This window comes from Oryx dammah, unplaced genomic scaffold (genome assembly GCF_014754425.2).
Source record: "Oryx dammah isolate SB20612 unplaced genomic scaffold, SCBI_Odam_1.1 HiC_scaffold_2, whole genome shotgun sequence".
Classification (NCBI taxonomy): Eukaryota; Metazoa; Chordata; class Mammalia; order Artiodactyla; family Bovidae; genus Oryx; species Oryx dammah.
The window spans coordinates 95,373,538-95,399,310 of record NW_024070186.1 but is presented as its reverse complement, the minus strand read 5'-3'; the positions used below and the strand labels follow the sequence as shown (position 1 = coordinate 95,399,310).

The following is a 25,773-nucleotide window of genomic DNA, read 5'->3' as shown; positions in this document are numbered from 1 at the left end:
AATGGCTTTACCATCTTTCCTTCTTGCAATATCCCCCTCAATAGCACATTTAAATGCAATCGTAAGTTAAAGAAGAAAGTGAATAGGAAATGGAGTGAAAACAACGTTGCACAAATGAAGGAAGAATATACTGAGATTTTTTTAGAAAATCAGCTTTCCTCTAAAATGTAAGATGAGAATGAAGCGAAGTGACGTCGAACTAGGATCTAAAACAGGTGGCAAAAAAAAGATGATTTGAAAAGGGAAAATAGAGAAAAATAAGTAATATCACTTATTGGTTAGATCAGAATGAATCAGGAAGTTGTGTTCCATTCATGTTATATGACCACTGACTTCAGTTATCTGGATTAAAGAGTCGGAGCTTTATTTGCAATGTGTGTGGTGGGGATAATGTGCGTGTCCCCTCTTCCTTCTCCACCAGGGTCTGGTGAGTACTGATGAGAGGAAGGACATGACAGGTCTTTAGAACTTTAGAGTGCTAGGTAAACAGAATGCTCTTCTGAAGTGGCTGTGCATTGCTGGTGCTGAATAAACATTAAATCACACTCCAGTTCTGAGGCCGAGCAAGAGACAGCAGTTTATAGTTCACTGAGGAAATATTTAAATTTCATTCCAGCATTGCTAAGCTAGTGACAAAACACTACTAATTTTCCACAGCCCTACTTCTCCAAGGGGCAATTATCTGTTGCGGGGGTGTGGGGGGAGGCAGGAATCAAGGAAAGCTCTTACTCATGAAAGCAGAGTGTTTTATAATCCAGTGCGGGTCACAGGACGATGCAGAGGACAGCAGTATATGGGTAAAAAGTGGAACTCAGATGAGTACAGGGCAGAAATTATAAGGACTATATCTAGACTTTATAGAGATTCAGTCTTACACAGGGAAACAGAGGAGATATTGTGGATTAAATATTATGTTATTTACCCAATAAAATCTACAGAAGCTAGTTAAGTCCAATGCCCTAATAAGAGTCTTAGAAATCTAGGCTTTCCATTCTTCTGATTGATGGAACTCTGTATGCAGCAAATAAGGCTGGGTGCCAGGTTAATACTCTACATATTAAGAAAACTTTGGGGAGTGTGCCATTTTATTATAATTTCATTTCTCCTGTATGCAGACTTCCATTTTTCTTGCCTTTCAACTAGATTAAATACTGTAAATCACAACTTTATTGATAGGAAAGGAGGTATTTGCATTACTCTTGAAAATGCCTTGCCTAAGAGGCCAACTTCACTAATGAAAAGAAAGAGAGTGAAGTTTGCCCAGCCAAATAAATTACCTCCTGTGAGAGGGTTGGGCACTGAGATCCGGTGGTATCTTAAGTCAAAAAGTTTTTGCCAGGTCATCCACTCTAGAAATGCAATTATCACCCATAATCAGCATGAACGTAATTTCAAAACCATTGCTAACCTTTGGTATTTTCACTGGCCCTACAGGTCAGTTGGAGAAGGGAATAGCAAACCACTTCAGCATTCATGAACAGTATAAAAAAGCAAAAAGATATTACACTGAAAGAGCAAACCCCCAGGTCAGTAGGTATCGAATACGCTACCGAAGAGCAGAGAAATAGCTCCAGAAGGAAAAAGGCAGAAACAAGGCAGAGTCGTGGGTGTGTCTGGTGGTGAAACTAGAGACTGATGTTGTAAAGGACAATATTGCATAGGAACGTGGAACGTCAGGTCCAGGAATGAAGGTAAGTTTGAACTGATCAAACAGAAGATGGCAAGAGTGAACTTTGATGTTGTAGGAATCAGTGAACTAAAATGGACGGCAATGGGTGAATTTAATTCAGATGACCATTATATCTACTACTTCGGGTAAGAATCCCTTAGAGGAAATGGAATAGCCCTCAGAGTCAACAAAAGATTCCAAAATCTTGAATGCCAAAATCTCTTTGTCATTACTTGGGTGCAATCTCAAAAATAACAGAATGATCTCAGTTTGTTTCCAAGGCAACCCATTCACTATCACAGTAATCCAAGTCTATGCACCAACCACTAATGGCAAAGAAGCTGAAGTTGAGTGTTTCTATGAAGACCTACAAGACCTAGTAGAACTAACATCAAAAATTAAGCTGTCCTTTTCATTATAGGGGACTGGAATGCAAAAGTAGGAAGTCAAGAGATACATAGAGTAACAGGCAAGTTTGGCCTTGGAGTACAAAATGAAGCAGGGCAAAGGCCAACACAGTTTTGCCAAGAGAACACACTAGTCATAGCAAACACCCTCTTCCAACAACACAAGAGACGACTCTACAAATGGACATTACCAGATGGCCAATACCAAAATCAGACTGATTATACTCTTTGTAGCCAAAAATGGAGAAATTCTATACAGTCAGCAAAAACAAAACTGGAAGCTGACTGTCGCTCAGATCATGAACTCCTTATGAAAGAATTCAGACTTAAATTGAAGAAAGTAGGGAAAACCACTAGGCCATACAGGTATGACCTAAATCAAATTCCTTATGATTATACAGTGGAAATGACAAAGAGATTCAAGGGAGTAGATCTGATAGATAGAGTACCTGAAGAACTATGAACTGAAGTTCATAACATTGTACAGGAGGTGGTGATCGAAACCATCCTAAAGAAAAAGAAATGCAAAAAGGCAAAACGGTTGGCTGGGGAGGCCTTACAAATAGCTGAGAAAAGAAGAGATGCAAAAGGCAAAGGAGAAAAGGAAAAATATATCCATCTGAAAGCAGAGTTCCAAAGAATAGAAAGGAGCGATAAGAAAGCCATCCTAAGTGAACAATGCAAAGAGAGAGGAAAACAATAGAATGGGAAAGACTTGAGATCTCTTCAAGAAAATTAGGGTTACTGAGAGAGCTTTTCATGCCAAGATGGGCACAATAAAGGACAGAAATGGTATGGACCTAATAGAAGCAGAAGACATTAAAAAGAAATGACAGGAATATATAGAAGAACTATAAAAAAGAGATAGTAATGACCACAATAGAGATAACCACGATGCTGTGGTCACTCACTTAGAGCCAGACATCCCAGAATGCAAAGTCAAGTGGGCCTTAGGAAGCATCATTACGAACAAAGTGAGCAGAGCTGATGGAATTTCAGCTGAGCTATTTCAAATCCTAAAAGATGATGCTATGAAAGTGCTGCACTCAATATGCCAGCAAATTTGGAAAACTCAGCAGTAGTCACAGGACTGGAAAAGGTCAGTTTTCATTCTAATCTCAAAGAAGGGCAATGCCAAAGAATGTTCTAACTACCACACAATTGCACTTATTTCACATGCTAACAAGGTAATGCTCAAAATCCTTCAAGCTAGGCTTCAATAGTATGTGAACCCAGAACTTCCACACGTAAAAGCTGGATTTAGAAAAGGCAGAGGAACCGGAGATCAAACTGCCAATATCCACTGGATCATAGAAAAAGTAAGGGAATTCCAGGGGAAAAAAATCTACTTCTGTTTTGTTGACTACATTAAAGTTTTTGACTATGTGGATCACAACAAACTGTGGAAAATTCTGAAAGAGATGGGACTACCACACCACCTTACCTATTTCTGGAGAAACCTGTATGCAGGTCAAGAAGCAACAGTTACAGCTGGACGTGGGACAACAGACTGGTTCAAACTGAAGGCTGATTGAAAGATTGAAGGTAGAAGGAGAAGGGGATGACAGAGGAGAAGACAGTTGGATGGTATCACCGACTCGATGGAAATGAGTTTGAGCAAACTCCAGGAGATGGTGACAGGCAGGGAAGCCTGGCACGCTGCAGTCCATGGCGTCGCAAAGAGTGAGACACAGCTGAGCAACTGAATATCAACAACAGGTTTTACCACCTCATGTTTACTTACGACAGGGAAAAATGTCCCAGAGATGTCCTGTGGTCACTCCATAGCTTTGGCCATATAAGATCCCACAGAATGCAGCATAGAGACAAACAACTCCACTCTGTACCTACCGTTAAAATTAATTACTGAGCACTTTCTACTCGTTCAGCTCTGTTCCAGGCAATATATAGGGCAAAGAAAACAAGGCTTTATGGAAATAGCAGCAATCTAAACTGGGATCTGTTAATAACTAGCTGTTTGACCATAGGAGACTCCTTTATTCTCCCCAGAGTTTTACAGCATCTTCTTTAAAATGCAGACAATGTGATATACTTGAGTAAGCACATCAGTACGAGTACTGATGGAGAGATTACCCAGACCAAGGAACTCGTATGGTCTCTAACCTTCCCTGATTCTACGATTTAGGGAGTTTGCATTCTAGTTGAGGATACAAGCTAAAATGCAGAAAACCATTAGCAAATCCTTAAGCATGGAACTGTTGGATTTACTGAGAGGTTCCAAAATATACAGACAAATAAATAAACAAGGAAAAATAGTAAATTAAGGATGGGATAATTAATAATTGCTTAAAGGAAGAAGGGCTTAGGGTGAGTAGAGTTTATGTAGGTGGAGGGGATAAGCTAAACCATATACCCTGAAGGAAAATCAAATTTAATATAAAAAAGGAAGGGCACAGGTATCAGGAAACATTCTGACAAAAAGAGGATGAGTATTACAGACAGATACACTAAGGCCTGATGGTTAGATACCCTGAGGGCTTTAAAATTGAGGCCAAGGGGACACACACTAGAAGCTGATCACAGTTTGAGAAAAGTAAGGAACTGATGAAAACCTGTGTTTGCAGAAGAATCCAAACAGAGGTGAAAATCTAGAATGTTAGACCACAAGCTCTACATTGTTTATTTTTCACTGCTAGTACTCAATCCAGGGCCTAGCATGAAGTAAGAACTCAATATATGAAAAGACAAAGTCAGTTGTGCACTGACAAAGCTGTGGAATCAAGTGACAGCAGTAACAATAAAGAAGTCCCTTTACTAAGAGACAGCTTATTAAATTTACCAAATGTAAAGAAAAATAAAAGAAAGCATAATAATAATAATAACTGTAACAGCACTGCAGCCCAATTGGGAGACCACATCTGAAATATAAAACATATCTTCTGTGACCGCCCTGTGTCTTCTTTATTCACCTTGAACCCTGGAGTCATCATCACCGTCTTTCCTATATTTGAAGCAACAAAACAGCTGTCAACATCTATAGTAAGGCTGTATCTCGCAGTGAAGAATGATGAGCCAAAGCAGTCTACAGTATGGTGAGCCATGATTATAATTACTCATCTTCCTAGAAGTAAAGATCCCCTGGGGTTTTCCTTCTAGCACACAACCTGAGATTGGTTTACCCTATTTAGCTTGCCCTCACTCCTTTACTGAAGTGCCTGCCTTTCTATTTTTCTCTCTGCCCCCATTTCAGTTTCACCACAACACTTAAGACTCGGTTCTTTCATTAAAAATGTCCATAGTAACACATCAGCCCACAGCAATTTTTGAAAAGCCATCTGAGCCACCATTAGGAATATATTCCTTTCATTGTTACTTAACTTCTCCTATGTACAAGTTTCTCGATGGATTAAAATAATATGGATACATATTTTTGTGGAGCTTAAAATTTATACAGTATGAATTCTTTAAAAAGATAAAATGAAAAATTAAACACAAAGCTTCTGAGTAACTGGCCACTGTAAGGGAAGAATCCTAAAGCTTAATATTCACTGTAAATTTACTTTTTTTTTGACATTTATTTAATCCCCATAGAATATATAACACAGGGTTATGCATACTATAGTAACTACCCATGTTACACTCTTTCCCTTATCAATTTCATCTACAGTTTAAACTATTCCTAACAGGAAAATAGTTGGTAATCTTCAGTAACTCAGATCTTTTTTGAACATTACATTCTCATATTTACTTGCCAATGGGCAACTCTGCCTGAATAACAGTGGACCTATCCTTACCTAGTGTAGAATGGTTTGCAACCTTTCTAAATAAGAGGATCCTTTTGTTATCATTTTCTTACATCTTTTTAATTTAGGAAATGTCCAGCAAAAAAAAATTCAAAACTCTCATATATTCAGAAAATCTTTAATGCATTTTTCATTACAATAGTCTACAACTGATCTGAAAGAATCTGTTTATTTACATGTGAGATATAGGATGTCTATACATAATGCTTAAGGTATATACGGAAGTTTGGACACTTTGCAATGATTATGTAGCTTCCTAAGAGACTAGGGCTTGGGAATTGATTGCATAAATCATTCTTCTTAGGACTAAGACTGAATTTAACTGAGATTTTATCCACAAGGAATTAACTCTGACATATTTAGGACTTTGTTAGATAATTCTTAGGACCTCTTGTCATTATCTTTTAACGAGCTCCATTTTTACTTTAGCATCCACAGACTTTCCATCGGGAAACTGTGACATTCTTGGAAATACTTTCAGCTTTACACACAGATAACCCACTTTGAAATGGGGCTATCTGTGTTCTACTGAAATCCTGACACCTGATCCTTCCCTAACCCGCTTGGCCCTGACCTGTCCCTGTTTTTTTCCTTTCTCCCTTGAAATCTCCACTTTTGTTTGCTTGGACTTTCAGAACTCTTTCCAAACTATTACCCAAAATGCCACACTCTGTATTTAAAAGTCATCTGGTTCCACAGACAGAGCGGAGCATCAATGTTTCTTTCACCGTGAACACTGCTAAGGTGATGACAAGGCAATTGGCTAAGTACCTGTCAGCTCAAAAGGAAAGAGACTGGTTTCATACCCTGATAATTGCCATTTCTAAATTTTAACAGCTGAGCTTTTGGGTAAATTAAAGTCATTTTACAAAAAACAAAAAGAAGGATAAAATAAGGAAACATGCCTTTGAAAAATAAGAAAACAAAAATGCTGAAGTTGGACAGAGATTGGGTTCAGCAGGAGGTGGAAGCATGGTTTATCTGGATACACTGAAGGACACAATTTGTTGGGTGACCTCATATTTAGTGAGAGCAGAGGCTATCTGAATAGTAAGAATAGAAACTAAGACCTTCAAGTTTTGTTACTTCATTTTTTATGGAGAAGGCACTTGATATGAAAAATAAGGGAAAGGAGTACAACAAGGCTGTACATTGTCACCCTGCTTATTTAACTTATGCAGAGTACATCATGCAAAATGTCAGGATGGATGAAGCACAAGCTGGAATCAATATTGCCAGGAGAAATATAAATAACCTCAGATATACAGATGACACCACACTTATAGCAGAAAGCAAAGAGGAATTGAAGAGCCTCTTGATGAAACTGAAAGAGGAGAGTGAAGAAGTTGGGTTAAAACTCAACATTCAAAAAATGAAGATTGTGGCATCCAGTCCCATCACTTCATGGCAAATAGATGGGGAAACAATGGAAACCGTGACATACTTTATTTTCTTGGGCTCCAAAATCACTGCAGATGGTGACTGCAATCATGAAATTAAAAGATACTTGCTTCTGGGAAGAAAAGCTATGACAAATCTGGACGGTGCATTAAAAAGCAGAGACATTACTTTGCCTACAAAGTTCCATTTAGTCAAAGCTATGGTTTTTCCAGTAGTCGTGTATGGATGTGAGAGTTGGACTATATAGAATTGAGAAGACTCTTGAGAGTCCTTTGGACTACAAGAGGATCAAATCAGTCAATCCTAAAGGAAATCAACCCTGAACATTCACTGGAAGGACTATGCTGAAGCTGAAGCTCCAATACTTTGGCCACCTGATGTGAAGAGCCAACTTATTGGAAAAGACCCTGATGCTGGGAAAGACTGAAGGCAGGAGGAGAAGGGAATGACAGGGGATGAGATGGCTGGATGGTATCACCGACTCAATGGACATGAGTTTGAGCAAACTCCAGGAGCGGGTGAAGGACAGAGAAACCTGCGTACCACAGTCCATGGGGTTGCAGAGTCAAACACAACTGAATGACTGAACAGCAATAATAAACAAACCACTCCTCAATGTAAGAATAACAGACGTACCCACTGAGTAATAAAAATAAAGTCCATGACCACTGCTGCCCCACTTCCATTCTACTGGAGGACACCCCTGATCATACTTCAGGGTCAGCAGGGGGAAGGCTCTTACATCCAACAGTAGGGAGGTGACTGAGTCCTTTCAGGTCTCAGGCAAATCTGAGAAGTTCACGGCTTAGGGCATCTAAGGCCTCTGTACAGGAAGAGAGTCAACAGGAAGCACAGACTTGGAGGAAGCATCATGTTTTACTCGTTGTAAACTAGGGAACAATTTCAGCCATGTTGAACAAGAGTTTGAGATAGGGTAGAGATTTGAAAGTTAACATAAAAATTTTTGCTTTCAAAATTTATTTTTTTATACTAAGCCCTTGTTGGTTATTTATTTCAAATATAGCAGAGTTCACATGTCAATGCCAAACTCCCAGTCTACCCCTCCTCCCATCATCCTTCCTCCATGATAACCATAAGTTCATTCTCTAAGTCTGTCAGTCTGTTTCTGTTTTGTAAATAAGTTCCTTTGATTTCATGTTTTTAAAATTCAGATGGCAGCAAGATGGCCACAGATTGGGTTTCAGGCAAAATTACGTTAACATGAGTGCTGAAGTAATAGAGGGAGTCAGAAGATGTAAGTGATGAGCTCACCATTTGACCTGATCAAACTCTACAAAGCTGCGTAAATATAAAAGTATCTTTCTGAGATCAAATTTTATTTTAATATTCTTCTACATAGCAAGATACAACACCTAAATAGATCTTCTGTTTTGATTCTACACAGCCCCTCTCTTGACATGGTTGCAAATTCTCCAGTGGGAAGAAAGTATTAATAGTAAATGTATGAATTTTAAAACTTACTAAAAAAATAATTAGAAGATCCAATTCTGAATGGAATTCTTTATAAGCAAACAAAGTTATAAAGGGATATGAGCAAAAACATACATAAAATAAACTAGAGTAGAAATTCAGAGTATCACAGAAGAGTAGTAGTAGAGACATTGAGAAATCAACCTTCTACTACACAAAGGTGTTGTTTTTTTTTTCCTAAATAACATTTCTCAGTAGTGGTTACCTGGGCTCTACTTAAAAATGAAATGACTAACAGCTTACTTCTTCACAAGCAGATCTAATTACACTTAGCAGAATAGCAAATGACATTTATAAAATAAATACACACATACATACTGAAAATAAATATATACAGTTGACCCTTGAAAAACATGGAGAAGGCAATGGCAACCCACTCCAGTACTCTTGCCTGGAAAATCCCATGGACGGAGGAGCCTAGTAGGCTGCAGTCCCTGGGGTCGAGAAGAGTCGGACACAACTGAGCAACTTCATTTTCACTTTTCACTTTCATACATTGGAGAAGGAAATGGCAACCCACTCCAGTGTTCTTGCCTGGAGAATTCCAGGAATGGAGGAGCCTGGTAGGCTGCCGTCCACGGGGTCACGCAGAGTCAGACACGACTGAAGCGACTTAGCATGCATGCATGCACGCACTGAAGAAAGAAATGGCAACACACTCTATTATTCTTGCCTGGAGAATCCCAGGGATGGAGGAGCCTGGTGGGCTGCCATCCATGGGGTCACACAGAGTCGGACACGACTGAAGAGACTTAGCAGCAGCAGCAGCTTGAAAAACATACATTTGAACTGTACAGGTCCTCTTATACTTGGATGTTTTCAATAGTTTATACAGTACCACATGATCCTCGGTTGTGTGAATCTGAGTTGTAGTTACAGAGGTATCTAGGATACAGAGAAACCAAGCATACAAGAGGCAGATTTTCAAACTGCACTGAGGTTCAGGGCCCCTGACCCCTACATTGTTCAAGAGTCAGCTGTACATAGTCGTCCCTAGGTATCCACAGAGGATTGCTTCCAGGACTTCCATCCCATGGATACCAAAATCCACAGATGCGCAAAACCCTTATATTATAAAATGCTGTCGTACTTGCATATAACCTACGCACATATTCCCATAGACCTTAAATCATCTTTAGATTACTCAGAATACCACATACTATACAAATACTTTGTCAATAGCTGTAAACACAATGTAAATGCTATGTACACAGTTGCCATCACTCTAGCAAATTCAAGTTTTGCATTTTAGAACTTTTGCGGATTTTTTAAAAACTATTTTCAACCCACAGTTGGTTGAATCCATGGATGCAGAACCCACAGATATGCAGAGACAACTGGAATTGTAGATCCTTCTTATTTTATTCTTATAATAACCTACTGGAATAAGAAGGTAAATAATATTATTGCCATTTTCATTTTATAAATAAAGGCCTTGAGGCTCGTAGGGATAAGTGATTTGTCCAAGTTTGCATAGCTGGTAATTGACAGACATGATACTTGGAGCTAGGCCTCCTGGTCAGAAGCTGTGCCATTTCCACTAGATCATTAAAAAATGTTCATCTTTTAAAAATTACTCAAATTAATTTGCTTATTGAAATGATGCATTGTTTAAATTACAAACTACCCTAAATTCTTTGCCTCTCTTTTCTCTTTTTTTGAAATGAGGTATGATAGAAACACACATAAACATACGAAATGTTCTTTTTTATGGATGTTAGTTGCTCAGTTGTGTCCAACCCCGTGGACTGTAGCCTACCAGGCCCCTCTGGCCATGGAATTCTCTAGGCGAGAATACTGGAGTGGCTGCCATTCCCTCTCCAGTTCTCTTTACATACGGCTACATTTGCCTCCCTACAGCTAGCACCAATTTTCATATCATAAACTTGTCAGCAAAGAGACTCCTTTTATTTTTGTGTCATACACATGGTAGAAGTTTTGCCCCCTGCTTTCTTTTTATCCAGATATTGAACATGGCCAAGGACAGACAGAGAATCCTCAACCACCAGTTTCTTTGGCTTGATGTGAAACAAAAATCTAGCTCATTACAGATCCATAATCTGTTCATAAGTCTATCAGGAGAAACCTGTCAAAATACAGATACGAGAGTGAATGGCATTTCCCTAATGTACTGGAGTTTTGTTTGTTTTAAAGAAATTTATTTCCCTTATTCTAGTTTGTTTCTAGGGAACCCATGCTGGCATCTAGTGATTATTGCTTCCTTTTCAAAATATTCTAGCATTTATATTTTTGCTGTTGTTGCTGATTCAACATTATTTTCCCCTTTTATTTAGAATAGGACAATATTGTATGCCACCAATAGAATGAAAAATTTCTATTTTCTACAGGTTTTTAAATGTTACAATAATATTTCTACAATCATACTATTAAGTTATTTTAGTGACCTAGGTGTGATACATATGAGACTTATAGCTGAACTTATTTATATTACTCAAATCATTTCTTCACATGCCTTGAGTGTTTAAGACTGAAAAGAGTGTAAAAGCATAAATATGATCATTTGACTTGATAAATTGAAATTTAACTTAAATTCTTATTATTCTCTTTTAGTGGCCAAAGACACCAGAGAAGGCAATGGCAACCCACTCCAGTACTCTTGCCTGGGAAATCCCACGGACAGAGGAGCCTGGTAGGCTGCAGTCCATGGGGTCACAAACAGTTGGACACGACTGAGCGATTTCACTTTTCACTTTCATGCATTGGAGAAGGAGATGGCAACCCACTCCAGTGTTCTTGCCTGGAGACTCCCAGGGACGGAAGCCTGGTGGGCTGCCATCTATGGGGTCACACAGAGTCGGACACGACTGACGTGACTTAGCAGTAGCAGTTCTCATCTTCAGGAAAAATGCTTGTTAAGAGATAACTAGACATTTTGGTGACTGAGATGAAAGAAAATAGAACTTTAGTCTAGCATTGGGATCATATATTAAAAAATTGACTATTTTTTAAACTATTTTTCATTTAGCTAAGATAGTATTAATTTCTACTCCATAATATACATAGAAAAAATACTATAAGATTTTACTTTACTTTCTCGGAACTCCATGATAACCAACATGTAATAGAAACAAGAAGTATTACATATGACTTCTCTTTCAAAATAATTCTAGAACTTGCATAATTATTAACTACAAATAAAACATATTAACCAAAACAAATAAGAAAGCCAGCATGTGATGCTTCTTTTATACTGTATATATTCACATCCTTGACAACCTGCAAAACTTGGTTGTTTGCCATAAACTTCCCCAATCGTTAGTGCACCAAATTAACTAAGTTCCTATTAGAATGTGCTATGACCCAAGTTCACAGTAATATTCACATTTACACTTTGTGTATGCAAGTTCTGTGTACATACAAAAGGTACATGTATGCTTTTTCTTTTTATATATAATTATAAACATATGTTGAAGAAATTAAAAATAAAAATGTGTTCAAACACATCTATATAGTACAGATTAAGTATATCTGTGACACAAATTGCTTAAACATAACAGATTCTGTATAAACACATATTATTTTCCGAATATCTATATTTTGAGCTGTTTCATTTTTATATAAGAATTAAGGCAGTAAGATGGGAAAATATTTTTATTTCCTACACCATGACATTTATGGCTTCCCTAGTGCCTCAGTTAGTAGAGAATCCTCCTGCAATGCAGGAGACCTGGGTTCAATCTTGAGGTTGGGAAGATCCCCTGGAGAAGGAAATGGCAACCCACTCCTTGTATTCTTATGTATATGCCAACACTTTTTGTTGGCAACCCAACTCCAGTATTCTTACCAGGAGAATCCCATGGGCAGAGGAGCCAGGCAGGCCACATGGGATCGCAAAGAGTCAGACACAACTGTGAGACTAACTTTCCGTTTCATGACATTTATAATATAGGAATTTATTATTCTTTTTAATTTGAGCGTATCATCATCCGGATTTATAACATCATGCATTTCATCTGACGTACTCAACCATATTCAAAACTATAATGTCACGTTACCAGACCAACATCTTTGTTTAATAGGCAAGTAGGAATTATACCAATTTTGGAGGTAAAACTATGGAAACTAATTTTCAACTTTCTACAGACAATAGTTTTTGTCGGACAAAAGTCTAAATCTCTTGATTTTCAATCTAGAATTTCTCTAATCTAGTAATATCCTATAGACTTTAGGCAGTTCCTTGTCATGGTAATAATATTAGATATTAGTTCATCAGATTAGACACCAAAGATACACGGAAGAATAGAGGTCAAAAGAGAATCAAATAAAAATCCATTCATATGCTAAGCTCATGATTCAGCAATAGAAAATGCTGATCTTAAGATATGCTCATACAATTGCATCGTGAACATACACAAGATGACAACAATCTTTGGTTATCTCAGGATGAAGATCAGCCACAAACTGGCAGCCATATGTGATTCAAACTCCACCAACTAAACAGCCCTGATGCAGTATGTTAGAATGAGATGAAGAAGCACAAAAATTAGGAATAAGAAACCAATTATTTTTCACAATCAGTATTTTCACATGTATTTTGGTAGCTTATGACTTAGTACTGAACTGTATCACTTTCATTGTTATCTTTTGTTTCTAGAAGGATAGTGTGGCAAACAGTAACATGTCTAAAGCACAGCTTCAGAAAGGATGCTATTAACTTTTGAAAACTTCAAGATGCAGACATTCCACATAGAAACACATCATCAAAGATTACAACGGGATAAATATTAATGCATTATTGTATGAGAATCTGGGTTGCATTTTCCCTCTGACCTAATACAAACAATGCCCTGGTGCATTATGGCAGGATGTACAAAAAGGAATTTGGGATTATTACAAAGCCCACTGTACATTCAAGCGGGAATTTCTCCAGGAGTGAGTACTGAACCCTACACTGCAAAACTCAGGTAGGCATCATTGTTCAGTGTGAATAATTACTTTGAGTCAAATGAGTGTGAGTGTTCTGCCCCTTGCCTCATTTCACATCAAAGGAGAACAGATGAGGTGCACAACAATCCTGCTCCCAAATCCCCAACTTGATCCCTGAAAGTCCATGGCCACCAGTAGAGGGAGAAAGTCTCAGCAGTTTCCAGAAAGTATATCCTTCTCTAACAGGCAGCTGCTACAAGGCTGAGCTCTTCAGATTGTGGATATGCCTCACTTCAGGAGCACTGAAGGTCTCTTGGCTCTGGCACAAGCTGCTCATCTGTCAGAGGAAACTGCATAATTGTCTGGGCCGTGTGACTTAAGTTTTGCAATTCTCCTAAAATACCCTATTTGACCTTCTCTAGAAAGCTGTCCTTGAAAATAGCTGCAATGAGAAATGTTCAAAGTATTGATATTTCTAGCAAAACCCCCTAATCCAGCTCACTAATGATCAGAAAACAATCAATTTCTTATTTTACTACATCTTCTTCAACACACATCCATGATCACTCTAGGCTGGATGATTCCACCACTACATAACTTGCTTCACCCATGTCTCCTTCTAATTTATTTCTTCTTTCATAAACCAATATCTGCTCAGCTTGATTTATAGTATGACTATCCCTCTCTGCTCAATTCAGTGAGCAAATATTTATCTGAGCATCTATGGGGTACAGACTAAAAATACTGGAATGAAAAGGTAACGTAGATGAGACATGTGACTTTGAAGAGCTAATAGGACATTTGAAGCAAGATACAAGTGAGTATAACTTTTAAGTGTAGTAAATACTACACCGAGATATGCATATACTGAAGTGATCCCACTTCTGGGTATATATCTGAAGGCAACAGAATTACTATCTCAAGGAGATCTCCACACTCCTGTATTCTTTGCAGTATTATTCAAAATAGCTAAGATATGGAAACAAACTAAGCATTCATGGATGTAAGAATGGATAAAGAAAGCAGGAGAGCTTTATCTATATACACACAGTGGAATATTATTCAGCTATCAAAAAATAAGAAAAATTTGCCCTCTGCGACAATGTGAATAAACCTGGAGGACGTTATGCTAAATGAAATAAGCTAGACAGATAAAGATAAATTCTGCATTGTCTTACCTACATGCAGAATCTAAGAAAGTCAAAGTCATAGAGGCAGAAAGCAGCATGGTGACTGTGAGGGGCTTGAGGGGTGACAGAAATGGGGAGATATTAGGCAAAGGGTACAGATTTTCAGTCATAAGATGAGTAAGTTCTGGGAATCTAAAGCACAGCATGGTGACTATGGTTTTTATACTGTATATATGAAGTTTTCTAGGTAAGTTGATCTTCGGTGTTCTCTCTCACACACACACAAAGATAGCCATGTGAGGTGATGAATGTGTCAATTAACCTGATTTTAGTCATCTTTCCACAACTGATACATAAGTCAGATCATCCCATTGCATACCTTAATTATATGCAATTTTGTCAACTACATCTCAGTTAAGCTGGAGGGCTGTGTAGAGAGTGGCTGTTGGTGATGATAAATAAGGTACTGAGGAAAATTAGGGAAGATTACCTGAAACAGACAAAACCAGAAATAACCTGGAGCCTACAAAGAGCAGCATAGAGGCAACCCAACAAAGAAGTATGAAGGGAGGGGTGGTGAGGGGAAAGAAGAGGTTCCAGGCAGGGAGAGCATCATGAAGGAAGGAAAGAGCCACACACTAGTGTGCTCAAGGGCACTGACTGTAAGTGGTCCTGAATTAGTGGACACAGTGAAGTAGCAGGTCATGGAGCATTATCCAGGCCAAGGAGCTGTGACGTTACATTGTGGATGATGAGAAGGATCTGGGGACATTTCGAGATTAATACTGAAAGACAATGGGCTTGGGCTAGTCAGGTGAGCTCAGATCCATGGTTCTGCCAACTATCTGGAGTCTGGAAAGTCTAAGTAGACTAAAGATGTAATCCAGTAAGGTTACCTACGGCAAGGAGAAGCAAGTAGTGTCATTCCCACTTCATTGCAGACCTTTGTCATCATCTTTACCCCACAAAGCTGGACTGGGTTTATGATCCTGAACTTACGTAGCAAAAGTATAAAAAGATGGGTTTCAGCATTCTGAGATGAATCTCCATGTCACCCCTTGTTACAACAGCTTTGACACAGAGCTTCCGCTCTAGAGATTGCATCCTTCTCTTTTACTCCTTGAGCAAGTTACTTATCTTGGCAATATGCCTGGAGAATATCCCTTATTACTGAGGACTCTGTCCTGTTCAAGCCAGTGTTTAAGCCAAGGACCCTTGTTGCTTTTCTGAACCTCAGTCTAGAGACTGTCTCTACTAGGAGCTGAGAGACCTCCCTGTAACACTGCCTGCCACCTCGGGGGGGTCGGGGGGGGTTGTCTCACTGAAAGCTGCTGACCTGCTATTTTCTTCTTACTGTGTGCTCTGCCCTTTTCTTGGTGTCCCATGTTGTACCTCCCTTGGCTCTGCCACTTACCAAGTAAGAAAGCTTCATGAGACCTTGTCCTCATGCCACACCAGAAACTCCCTAGGCACCCGTGGCAGGGCATAAGTGCCTGCAGTGCCTCCACCATCCCAAGAGACAGGTCTAGATCTATTTCCAGTTCCTCCCAGTTTACCACCATCAGTCCCAACTATTAGCCCAAAGTAACTTTTGTACAAATTAGAAAAAAATAAAATAAAAACTCTACCTTCACTGAAAGAATCTGATACAAGTACCAGTGTCTTCAAAGACTGAGTACCCTTTGAGATTGTGCAAAGGAGAGCCTGCCAACTGAGGCCACAACCTTACTGCAGCCATCCTAGTCGAGTCTCAAGGAGGGACAAATCATAGGAGACTTAAACCAAGCAGAAGGTCATAAGTGGCTATTAGAAGGTAGTAGAGCTTGTGTGTGTGAAGTCACTCAGTCATGTCCGACTCTTTGTGACCCCATGGACTGTAGCCTACCAGGCTCCTCCCTCCATGGGATTCTCCAGGCAAGAGCACTGGAGTGGGTTGCCATTTCCTTCTCCAGGGGATCTTCCCGACCCAGGGATCGAACTCAGGTCTCCAGCATTCCAGGCAGATGCTTTAACCTCTGAGCCACCAGGGAAGCCCAGTAGAGCTCAGGAACCCCAAAGAAGTACTGGGCCAAAGAACTTTCAGATAAGAAAGAAATCAGGTAAGAATTCAAATAAGAATTCTGAGTAACAGGTAGGGGTATCAGAAGCAGGAAAGAAAAGATTAAAAACAAAACAAAAGTTGTTGAGGGCAGGAGATCTCTGCAGAGTTTCCACCAAATATAAGAATAGCTTTGAGAATACAATACAATGGAGACTACACAAAAAGGAAATCCATCTGGCTCAGACAGACAGCAAACATGGGAAAGATGCATTTCCTGAAAAGTCCCTCCTTGATCAGCACTACCTGGATGATCCTCTACAGGTAAGTTCAGTTTTGATATGCAGGGCTGAGAAAGTGAAGAGAGGAGAGTAAGGAGGAGAGAGAGGGTGGTGAGAAGAGAGAAGGGTGGGGCAACAATAAAGAAGAAAGGAGGCAAGGGGAGGGGAAGGGAAGGACAGGGAAAGGAGGAAAGAGAGGGCAGAATCGGGGAAGGAAGGGAAAGAGGAAAAGATGTTTTAACAATTTTTAGAGGGGCAACAATGGCATATTATGGTATAACAAGAAAACAATTTCAGGGGTACTGTGGAATAAAGAACTCTGAAATGAGAAATAGGAGACATCTAGTCTAGTTCTCAAATAGTCACTCAAATCTTTGGACAGCCAACTAAAATTTTCTCTTCTCAGTTATATCACTTTAAAAGGAAATGGTAGACTGCCTAATCTCCAAGGCCTTTCCTAGTCTAAATTTCTACAAATTTACCCATAGTAATTAACAAACTCTGAAGCAACGTGTTTTCTTCTGAAAGGTTAATCACTCATTAACTTGAGATTATGTTTTGATTACAGGTGACTACAAAAATGTGTTCACTCATCCTGCATTCCTGATAGCAAGCTCATCTATACTCTAAGATACACATTACTTTAAAGGGCTTGAAAAGAATTGATACAAACATCTTAGAGCAAATGGCCAACTTTCTATTTTTATAGGAATACAAATAAAAAGCTTAGTTTACAGTTTTCTAATTTTATAAAAGTTATTTCCTACTGTGAATATAAGGATAAAAATTTTACCAAGAGATTACATTTTATGCCATTTTACGGTTTACAAAACAGTTGGATATATAGTATCTCATTTGATCATAGGAATAGCTTGCGTAGTAGGTCAAGTAAGTGTCACTTACACACATTTAATAGATCTGACTCTTTCAAGATGTTTAGATCTTGGTCTTCTGACTACAGTTGGCCCTCTGTATCCACAGATTCTGCATCCATGGATTCAACCAACTGAAGACTGAAAATATTTGGAAGAAAAATTCCAGAAAGTTCCAAAAAAGCAAAGCTTGAATTTGCCAGGGCACTGGCAACTATTTACATAGCATTTACATTTTATTTACAACTATTTACATAGCATTTACATTATATTAGGTATTATAAGTAATCCAGAGAGGACTTAAAGTATACTGAGGCATGTGCATATGTTACATGCAAATATAATTCTGTTATATATAAGAGACTTGAGCACCTGCAGATTTAGGTATAGAAGTGGTTCTTGGAATGAATCCTCACAGATATCATGGGACAACTCTACTTTCTGAACATTCTAAACTTATACCCTTGATAAAAACTCTTTATCTTTGACATAAACACTTGCCTATTAGTTTCAGGTCGACTGATCACCAAGTAAAGTTGAGATGAATTCTACAAACATCTAGCTATTATTGTGTAAATCATATTTGTGGCAAACATGATAACAGAAGTACACAGAAGTAAGCCTATTTGAATAAGACCAAAGACATTTTCCTTGACTAAATAAAGTCTCTTTTCTGCCATTAAAAAAAAAAATCTAAAACCGTTTTGTATCTTTTGTGTCTTGGGTAACATAAATGAAAGAGAGGACACAAGACAACAGGACTTGAAAAATCAAGCTTTAATGCTATTTCAGGAGATATTATATAAATCGGATCCATATTAAAATAAAATCACTCTATTTTCCATGACACTGTAGGGATGAGATTGTGTGGTGAAGAAATGGATCTATGATGATCTCTTTCCTCTCTCTCAATTGAATTTGTACATCTATGCTGTTGAAATATTTCCCAAACTGCACACATGACTATACTTTTTCCTATATGTCTAGAAAGTGCTGCCCTGAACATGGTTTGTAAAAGATTTTTCAACCAGTAAAGCAGTAGTTCTCAACTCTGTACATATCAGAATCATTCTTTTTTTAATACCTACACCCAAGCCCCATCTCAAACTAATTCAATCAGGATTTCAGGGAGTAGGGAATATGTTGCGTCATTCTTTTTAAAAAGGCTTCCAGTAGAATATAATGTTCAGCCGCGATTATGAACTCTCTGCAGCACCATTTCTCCAACTCTAATGTGCTTATGAATCACTTGGGATCTTGTTAAATGCAGATTCTGATTTAGCAGGCCTGGGACAGGCTCTGAGATTGTGGAATTTAGCAAGTGACTATCAGATACTGAAGATGCTCATCTGCGGGAGACACAAGTAGCAGCCAGAATGGGTGGCTCTCAAGGTGTGGCCCAGTCCTGCAGCATCAGCACCATCTGAGTACTTGCTAGGAATGCAGACTTCAGCCCCCACCAGAGGCCTACTGAAATCAGAAACTCTGAAGATGGGGGCCAGGTAGTCTGTATTTTTAATGAGCATTCCAGGTAATTTGGGCTTCCCTGGAGGCTCAGCTGGTAAAGAATCTGCCTGCAATGCAGGAGACCTGGGTTCAATCCCTAGGTTGGGAAAATCCCCTGGAGAAGGGAACAGCAGCCCACTCCAGTATTCTGGCCTGGAGAATTCCATGGACTGCATAGTCCATGGGGTCACAAAGAATCAGACACAACTTTCACCTTTTCACTTTCCAATTTGGATACACCTTCAAGTTTGAGAAACATTGGTCTAAAAAAGAGCTCCCTAGAGTCTAAACAATTGCCTACATGTGATTAGAGAACTGACACTTTTTGCTTTATGTAGCAGTTTACAATTTACCAAACTGAACTACTTTATCTCTTGTGGGGTCTTTAAAACAACCCTATAGAATAACTAAAGCAGGTAATTTTGTCATTTTATAAATGAAACCAGCAACTCAAAATATGTAAGAGATGTTCTCAAAGTCATGTAGCATACAAGGAGAGATCCAAAATTATAGCCCAACACTCCTGAGTCATACAAAGTAACAGGCAGGATATTCACAGAAGAGCAAGACCAATGGTTATAAGGGTACCTGAAAGGGTAGGCTCTTTTGGGCTCTGGTGATAACAGCAAGCGGTGCCAGGACACGTTCAGGAAACCTCCTATCAGCTGAGTCACAGACATTGGTACTTGGAGCTCTCAGAGAACAGAGTAACGCACTTTTTTTTTTTTTTTTTTTGCCTGAGTTTGCTATTATGCCCACATAATGCCCACCGGCTGCAAGAAATACAAATGTTTAACCCTCACCAACCGATTTAGTAGATGAGTCAGTCATCTTTGGTTGTTCACACCACAGTTCTAAAAATAATTCATTCAAAGTGCACAGGACAATTAGCTTAACATGTGTTGTATGTATGTGTTTCATACTTACAGGAACACAAATTACCACAGCTTGCGTTTGTCACATGAGATTTGCCGCTGTGTTCCTCAGGACATAAATGAACAGTAAGTGATATAAATGCATAAACATCTTTAGTAATGTATATGATATGCTATATTCTTAGACAACAAATATTCATTCCATTATTTACTAAATATATTTGACAGAGGACTTAATGGGCAAAATAATCAGTCCTTAAAGTGTCAGTAATAACCCATATATTTTGATTACCCTTAGTGAGTTAGCTACAGAAAAAGAAAACTTTCTCAAACTCTCCCTGGAGAAACATAAAGTTTGTTTTCAAATAATGAATAATTATAAGTGGTAGAAAAATCACATATTGTGTCAGGAGTTTGTTTGATTGTTGACAGTTTCTTTGTGAATGTAGGCGTGCCAGATGCTTTATAGAAGAGAAGCCATTTTTCCCTTGAAATCTGCACAAAACTTTTACATTTTGCTGTCAAATAATCACATCTTTTTAATGTTTCTTCTTTTTCTTTTAGTGTATAAACAAACAAGGAAATAAAGACCAAGAATTTTGAAACACTAAACTTAACTCTTTTAAACATAGATACTTAGTTTCTTATACCTAACACTTACTAGGTACATTTACATTTAAATGGGAAAAATCTTATCACCATAGAAAGTATTATAATATCCTGAAAGCATCAAATAGGGTCAGACTAATGAAATAAATGCAATTTCAATACCCCCAATTTTAAACATTTAAAGTCACAACACTAATGTGTACCCTCTGCATCTTACCACATATGTACTTAGGGAATATGTCCAGATATGCATATATGTCATTTCTACAAAGTTACCTTATGAGCAGATATATTGGAATTAACTATTTTATAATTATCTTTCCAGACATATGCTGCTATTACTGAAAATACTGTTTGTGGGACTGTTAAAAATGAAATTTAAAAGGCCAGATTGGAACATTATTTCCACTCTTCCTTTAATTTATCAAAACGTCTGCATGGTTTCAACCTGCCAAGATTCATCAGGAAGTGAATCCCTATGGGAGCCTGAGTACAAGGAGGAGGGTTGGAAGGATCAGGGCTAGAAAGTCATCCAGTAATTGATGAACTCTTCCACTTGTGGGTAGTGGTGGTGAGGTGGCTTCAGAAAAGCAACTGAGACTTCCCCCCAAATGGACATGAGTCTGAGCAAACTCTGGGGGATGGTGAAGGACAGGGAACCCTGGGGCGCTGCTGTCCATGGGGTCGCAAAAAGTCAGACACGACTGAGCGACTTAACAACAAGGTCAGGTGGGTAAATGTGCCTCATACTTCACTGCGCAAACCAATGTCAATGCAGATTCTGGTCCAGTAGGATTTAGGAAGGCAACCCAGGTGCTGCTGCTTCTGCCACTGGTCTGTGACCCACACTCTGACCCTTTGCCTTTGAGATGGAAGTTGGTGCTGTGGTTTCCTTTCATCCTCACAGGCTCTTATAGAGGCACTCAGAAAGATCTAGAATTCCTTCTGGGAAACAACGGGGTTAGGCAGGTATACATGAAATTCTTTCTCTTCCCAACTAGTTCTGTCACCTTCATTTTTTACAAAAGATAGAAATTAGAGTACAAGACACCAAGACTCATATACGTTCTCCTATCAAGACACACATTTATATCAAAGACCATAATTATACAAAAATATGCATCAATTCCCCCCAGAAAAACACTTGATCATGGAAGTAAGGCAGTGAAGGTAGATGTTTTGGGGACAGTCAGCCAAGCTCCCGTCATTGGATCACCAGAATCACAAGCCTCCCTTGTCTCCTGTTGCCATTTCAGATCATTCAGGGCCACAGACTCACTGAGAGAGGACGTTTTTTCCCTTTGCCATTTCACTTTCTCCGTGCCAAACATCTACTGTGGCTTCCAATGAATCAAGTTCTCCTTCCTCTCCTCCCCTGGAAGCTCATGCTCCCAGTAAAATGTCGCAAATAAAGTGGAAGCAAGCCTTTCCCAGGCTAGACTTGTAAACAGAAAGCAAGAGTGCCATTCTTCAGCAGGAAACTGACCCACAAAGCTTACTGGACTCAGTTAAAGAGATTGAGAAGAAGGTCAGCTAAGAAAACAAAGGGAACTCTCTCCATAGTTACTTCTGATAGAGCTCCATGAACCCAAAAATAAAGCCTTGTCTAAGGCAAAGGAAAGAGGGCACATTAGGTGAGGTCTGGGAAAGCAATGGACTCTCTCAGGTGACTTCTTTATATGCACTGTTTGTCTACCTTCTCTCTCCCAGGGAATAACTGCTTCTACATTTATTCTCTATTCTCACGATCTACCATTTCCACATTGCAATGTCTACTAAAGTGTAGTGCTTAAAGAAAACTCTATTTCTTTTGAGACACAGAAGTATGTACATATCATATATAGATATTTATGTAGTGAGACTGCCTCTCATAGACATAGATTTGTATGCATACAGTGCACAAAAATATAAGAATTCCTTTTTTCCTTCTAAATTAGCATTGACCTGCTTATCTAACTCTGAAAACTGTAGCTTAAGACATAGGTGATGCTGAATTACAAAGACGTTACAAAGTTCATGGACACATAAATAAAAACTTATACACCCAGAGTATTCACTTTTCCCATATTCATTTTTATAATCAGTGAAAACAAATCTTTCTAAGACTAGCATAAATGTACAGAGATTGCTTCACTTGTAAAGGGTTAATGATGTTGGGAATATGAATGCCAGCAGTTAAGGCGGCATGCTTATGTGTTTGCAGAAACATTTTCGGCACTATGTCCATATCCCTTTGCAAACAGATAAATTACTCTATAAATCTTATTACTCCGTGTGGATAAATCACACTTGCAGGTTTTACAGGGCTGGAGAGCTGGAAGGGAAAATATGCTCTGGATAGTAGGATCTTTGGGATTCATAATCTAGTGCTCAGGAAATGAAGAAAGGGATACTTACACATTAGATTTTCTTAGTTCTTATACTCCACAGCAACACACACTCACACAACACAACATGCACAATATACACATTCCTCTTTAACAAGGCGAGCGATCCCAAAGCAGGACACCGTGACAGCCAACCAAATTTATTTCTGAGGAAAGGAAGGAAAACTTTGCTGCTGTAGGCAGCTCTGCTACTGAACTGCTCCCTGATGCCCCAGGGTTTATGCACTATCAGCTCCCTGCACACAGATTAGAGGCTTCTTTTCTATAGGATCCTGCCTTTTATTGCCACAACAAGCAATAATAGCCAGCCAGACAGACTGACACTAGGTCATTTCATTTGGATGAAATAAGATTTTAAAGGATCTCCAAGGAGAACATTTTCTTTCATTCTTTTTTTTTTTTAATGTTTTTAGTATCTGATAGAAATTCCAGGAAAGCTATAAAAAGAGACAAGGGATATATGCAGTAGAGAGAAAAGGGAACGAGAGAAAAGAAATGCAGGAAAACAGGCTAGGAGCTTTTTAGAAACAGAATTATGGCTAGGTTCCATCCGAGTTTCTCCAGCTCACTGTCCCTTATAGGGGTCAAACTCCAAGGACTTGGGACTCTTCCTTTACAAATTTCAATCCCAAATTATATTTCAGAGTTTGGCAGAACTGCATAGAGATGAGATGTTGAGGTCAATAATCAATTTGAAATATCCATTTTATGCCAGGTTAATTATTTCCTAACCTCTGTGCTTAAGACTTCTATTCTTAAATAACAGCAATTTGGCAAGTTCCTTTTATTTTTCTCCCCTTCATTCTTGTGTTGATGTGGATTCACATACCAGAAAAGGCTCAGTAACTAACCAAAGTTCTAAAGATTGATTTACTGCCCTCCATTTCAATTAGAAGATCCTTAGGAAAAGTCTCCTAACCAAACTACTTCTGGGGCAGAGTGAGAGCCTTTATGTACATACCCACACGTACATACACACAGACATCACGGAGAATGCAAGCCTGTGTACACTCTCTAAAAGCCAGAACCAACAACTCTTCTTTCTCAGTTAAGGAACCCTAACAAAACTCTTGTGCAAAGCATCTCCAGTCACAAAAGCAATACCGCCCTAATGTTACAATACCATAGATGAAGTTATGCTTTCTCAGTAAGAGAAACAAGATCCGAAGAACCAAACAACATTTAATCAACCCTGCTGGTCCTGGACAGGGACCAAAATCCCCTTTAGATTTATTGGCAGATATTTCGACCCGACCGTAAAAGGCGCACGAAAGCAAGCGCGCGCGCGCACACACACACACACACACACTCACACACACACACACACAACCCTCCACAAGCCTGCAGTATCAGGAGCTGGAGTTCAAGGAGAACACACACCCACACACACTTAAGCGCCGCAGAAAAGTTGCCCGAAAGCCCTACCTGAGGATGGCCGTGTCCCCCTGCCTCACGGTGATGTTGTCGGTGCCTCGGTTAAAATCCACGCTGCGGACGGGCAGTCCTGTGGGAAGAAGGCAGAGCAATCTCAGTAGGACCAGAGGCAACTGTTTCCGATCAGGCTGAACTCTGGCGACCATGGTGGCCACGCCGAGGTGCGGGGTCGGGGCTACTCTGGAGGGCGTGTGTGTGCGCGCTGCTCGCCGAGCGGGCTTTACCGACGGAGGGCTTGCATCCACAGCAGAGGCGAACGCGCTCTGCCAATCTGTGCTCCTTTCCACTTTGCCTCTCTCTTTCCCTCGCGCAGTCTCTTCTCCCTCTAAGACTTCACAAAGCCCTCAGAAAACCCGAGCTGAGGTGGGAAAAAGTCAAAGGAACACAATTTTAAAGGTGAGAGTACAAACATAAAACCCTCCAGGAAAGATGGAGAGAAGGCGGCAAAAAAGAAGGTGGTCTCTGGTCTCTCTGGCTGGATGCTCCTTGGCCAGCGTCGGAGAGGAGCGTCTTCCCTCCGTAACCCACTTTCCCGGGCGGGTAGGCGAGGGAGCAGGCACCCACCCTGCCAGCGAGTGTAAAGAAACCCACACAGCAGCGGCAGTAGCCGGGAGTCTCCCTCCTCCCCCTCCTCCCGTTCCTGTTTCTCCTTCCAGTCCCTCCCTCCCTGCCTCGCTCGGCACCTCCCCCGCCCCCCGCGGATTCCAACAGCCCCTCCACCCTCCCCTCAGCGTGGCCCCTCGCTTTGCACAACTGCCCGCTTCAGCAGCAGCCAGCCTCAATGAAAGCCTGATGCGCCTTTAGGTTGTCAGGACAACAGCTCCATCTGAGGCCTGGCTGATTTCCTTCAGAAGAGGGGATGGAGCTTGGAGGTACTGTGCAAGAAAGGAGAGAAGGAGACGGACTCGAGCTATACAAGACTAGGAGAAAGAGTCCAGGGAAGGAGAGGCGAAGAGTGCGGAAAGAAGGGAAAGGGACGGGGAAGGAGAGAGCACCAGGAGAAGGCAAACCTTGACAGATGG

General features: G+C 39.7%; 1 protein-coding gene across 2 annotated transcripts in view; it reads right to left on the bottom strand.

Moving 5' to 3' along the window:
• Nucleotides 1-25,395, bottom strand: part of LOC120851655 (limbic system associated membrane protein) — a 713,563-nt gene extending 688,168 nt beyond the window's left edge. Inside the window, exon 1 of one of the 2 annotated variants that reach the window (XM_040224602.1) lies at nucleotides 24,743-25,395. In XM_040224602.1, coding sequence (XP_040080536.1) covers nucleotides 24,743-24,897 — 155 coding nt within the window. In that variant the 5' untranslated portion in view covers nucleotides 24,898-25,395. The remainder of the gene's footprint in view (nucleotides 1-24,742) is intronic. The other variant, XM_040224610.1, reaches the window with a different exon arrangement.
• Nucleotides 25,396-25,773: the final 378 nt, after the last annotated feature.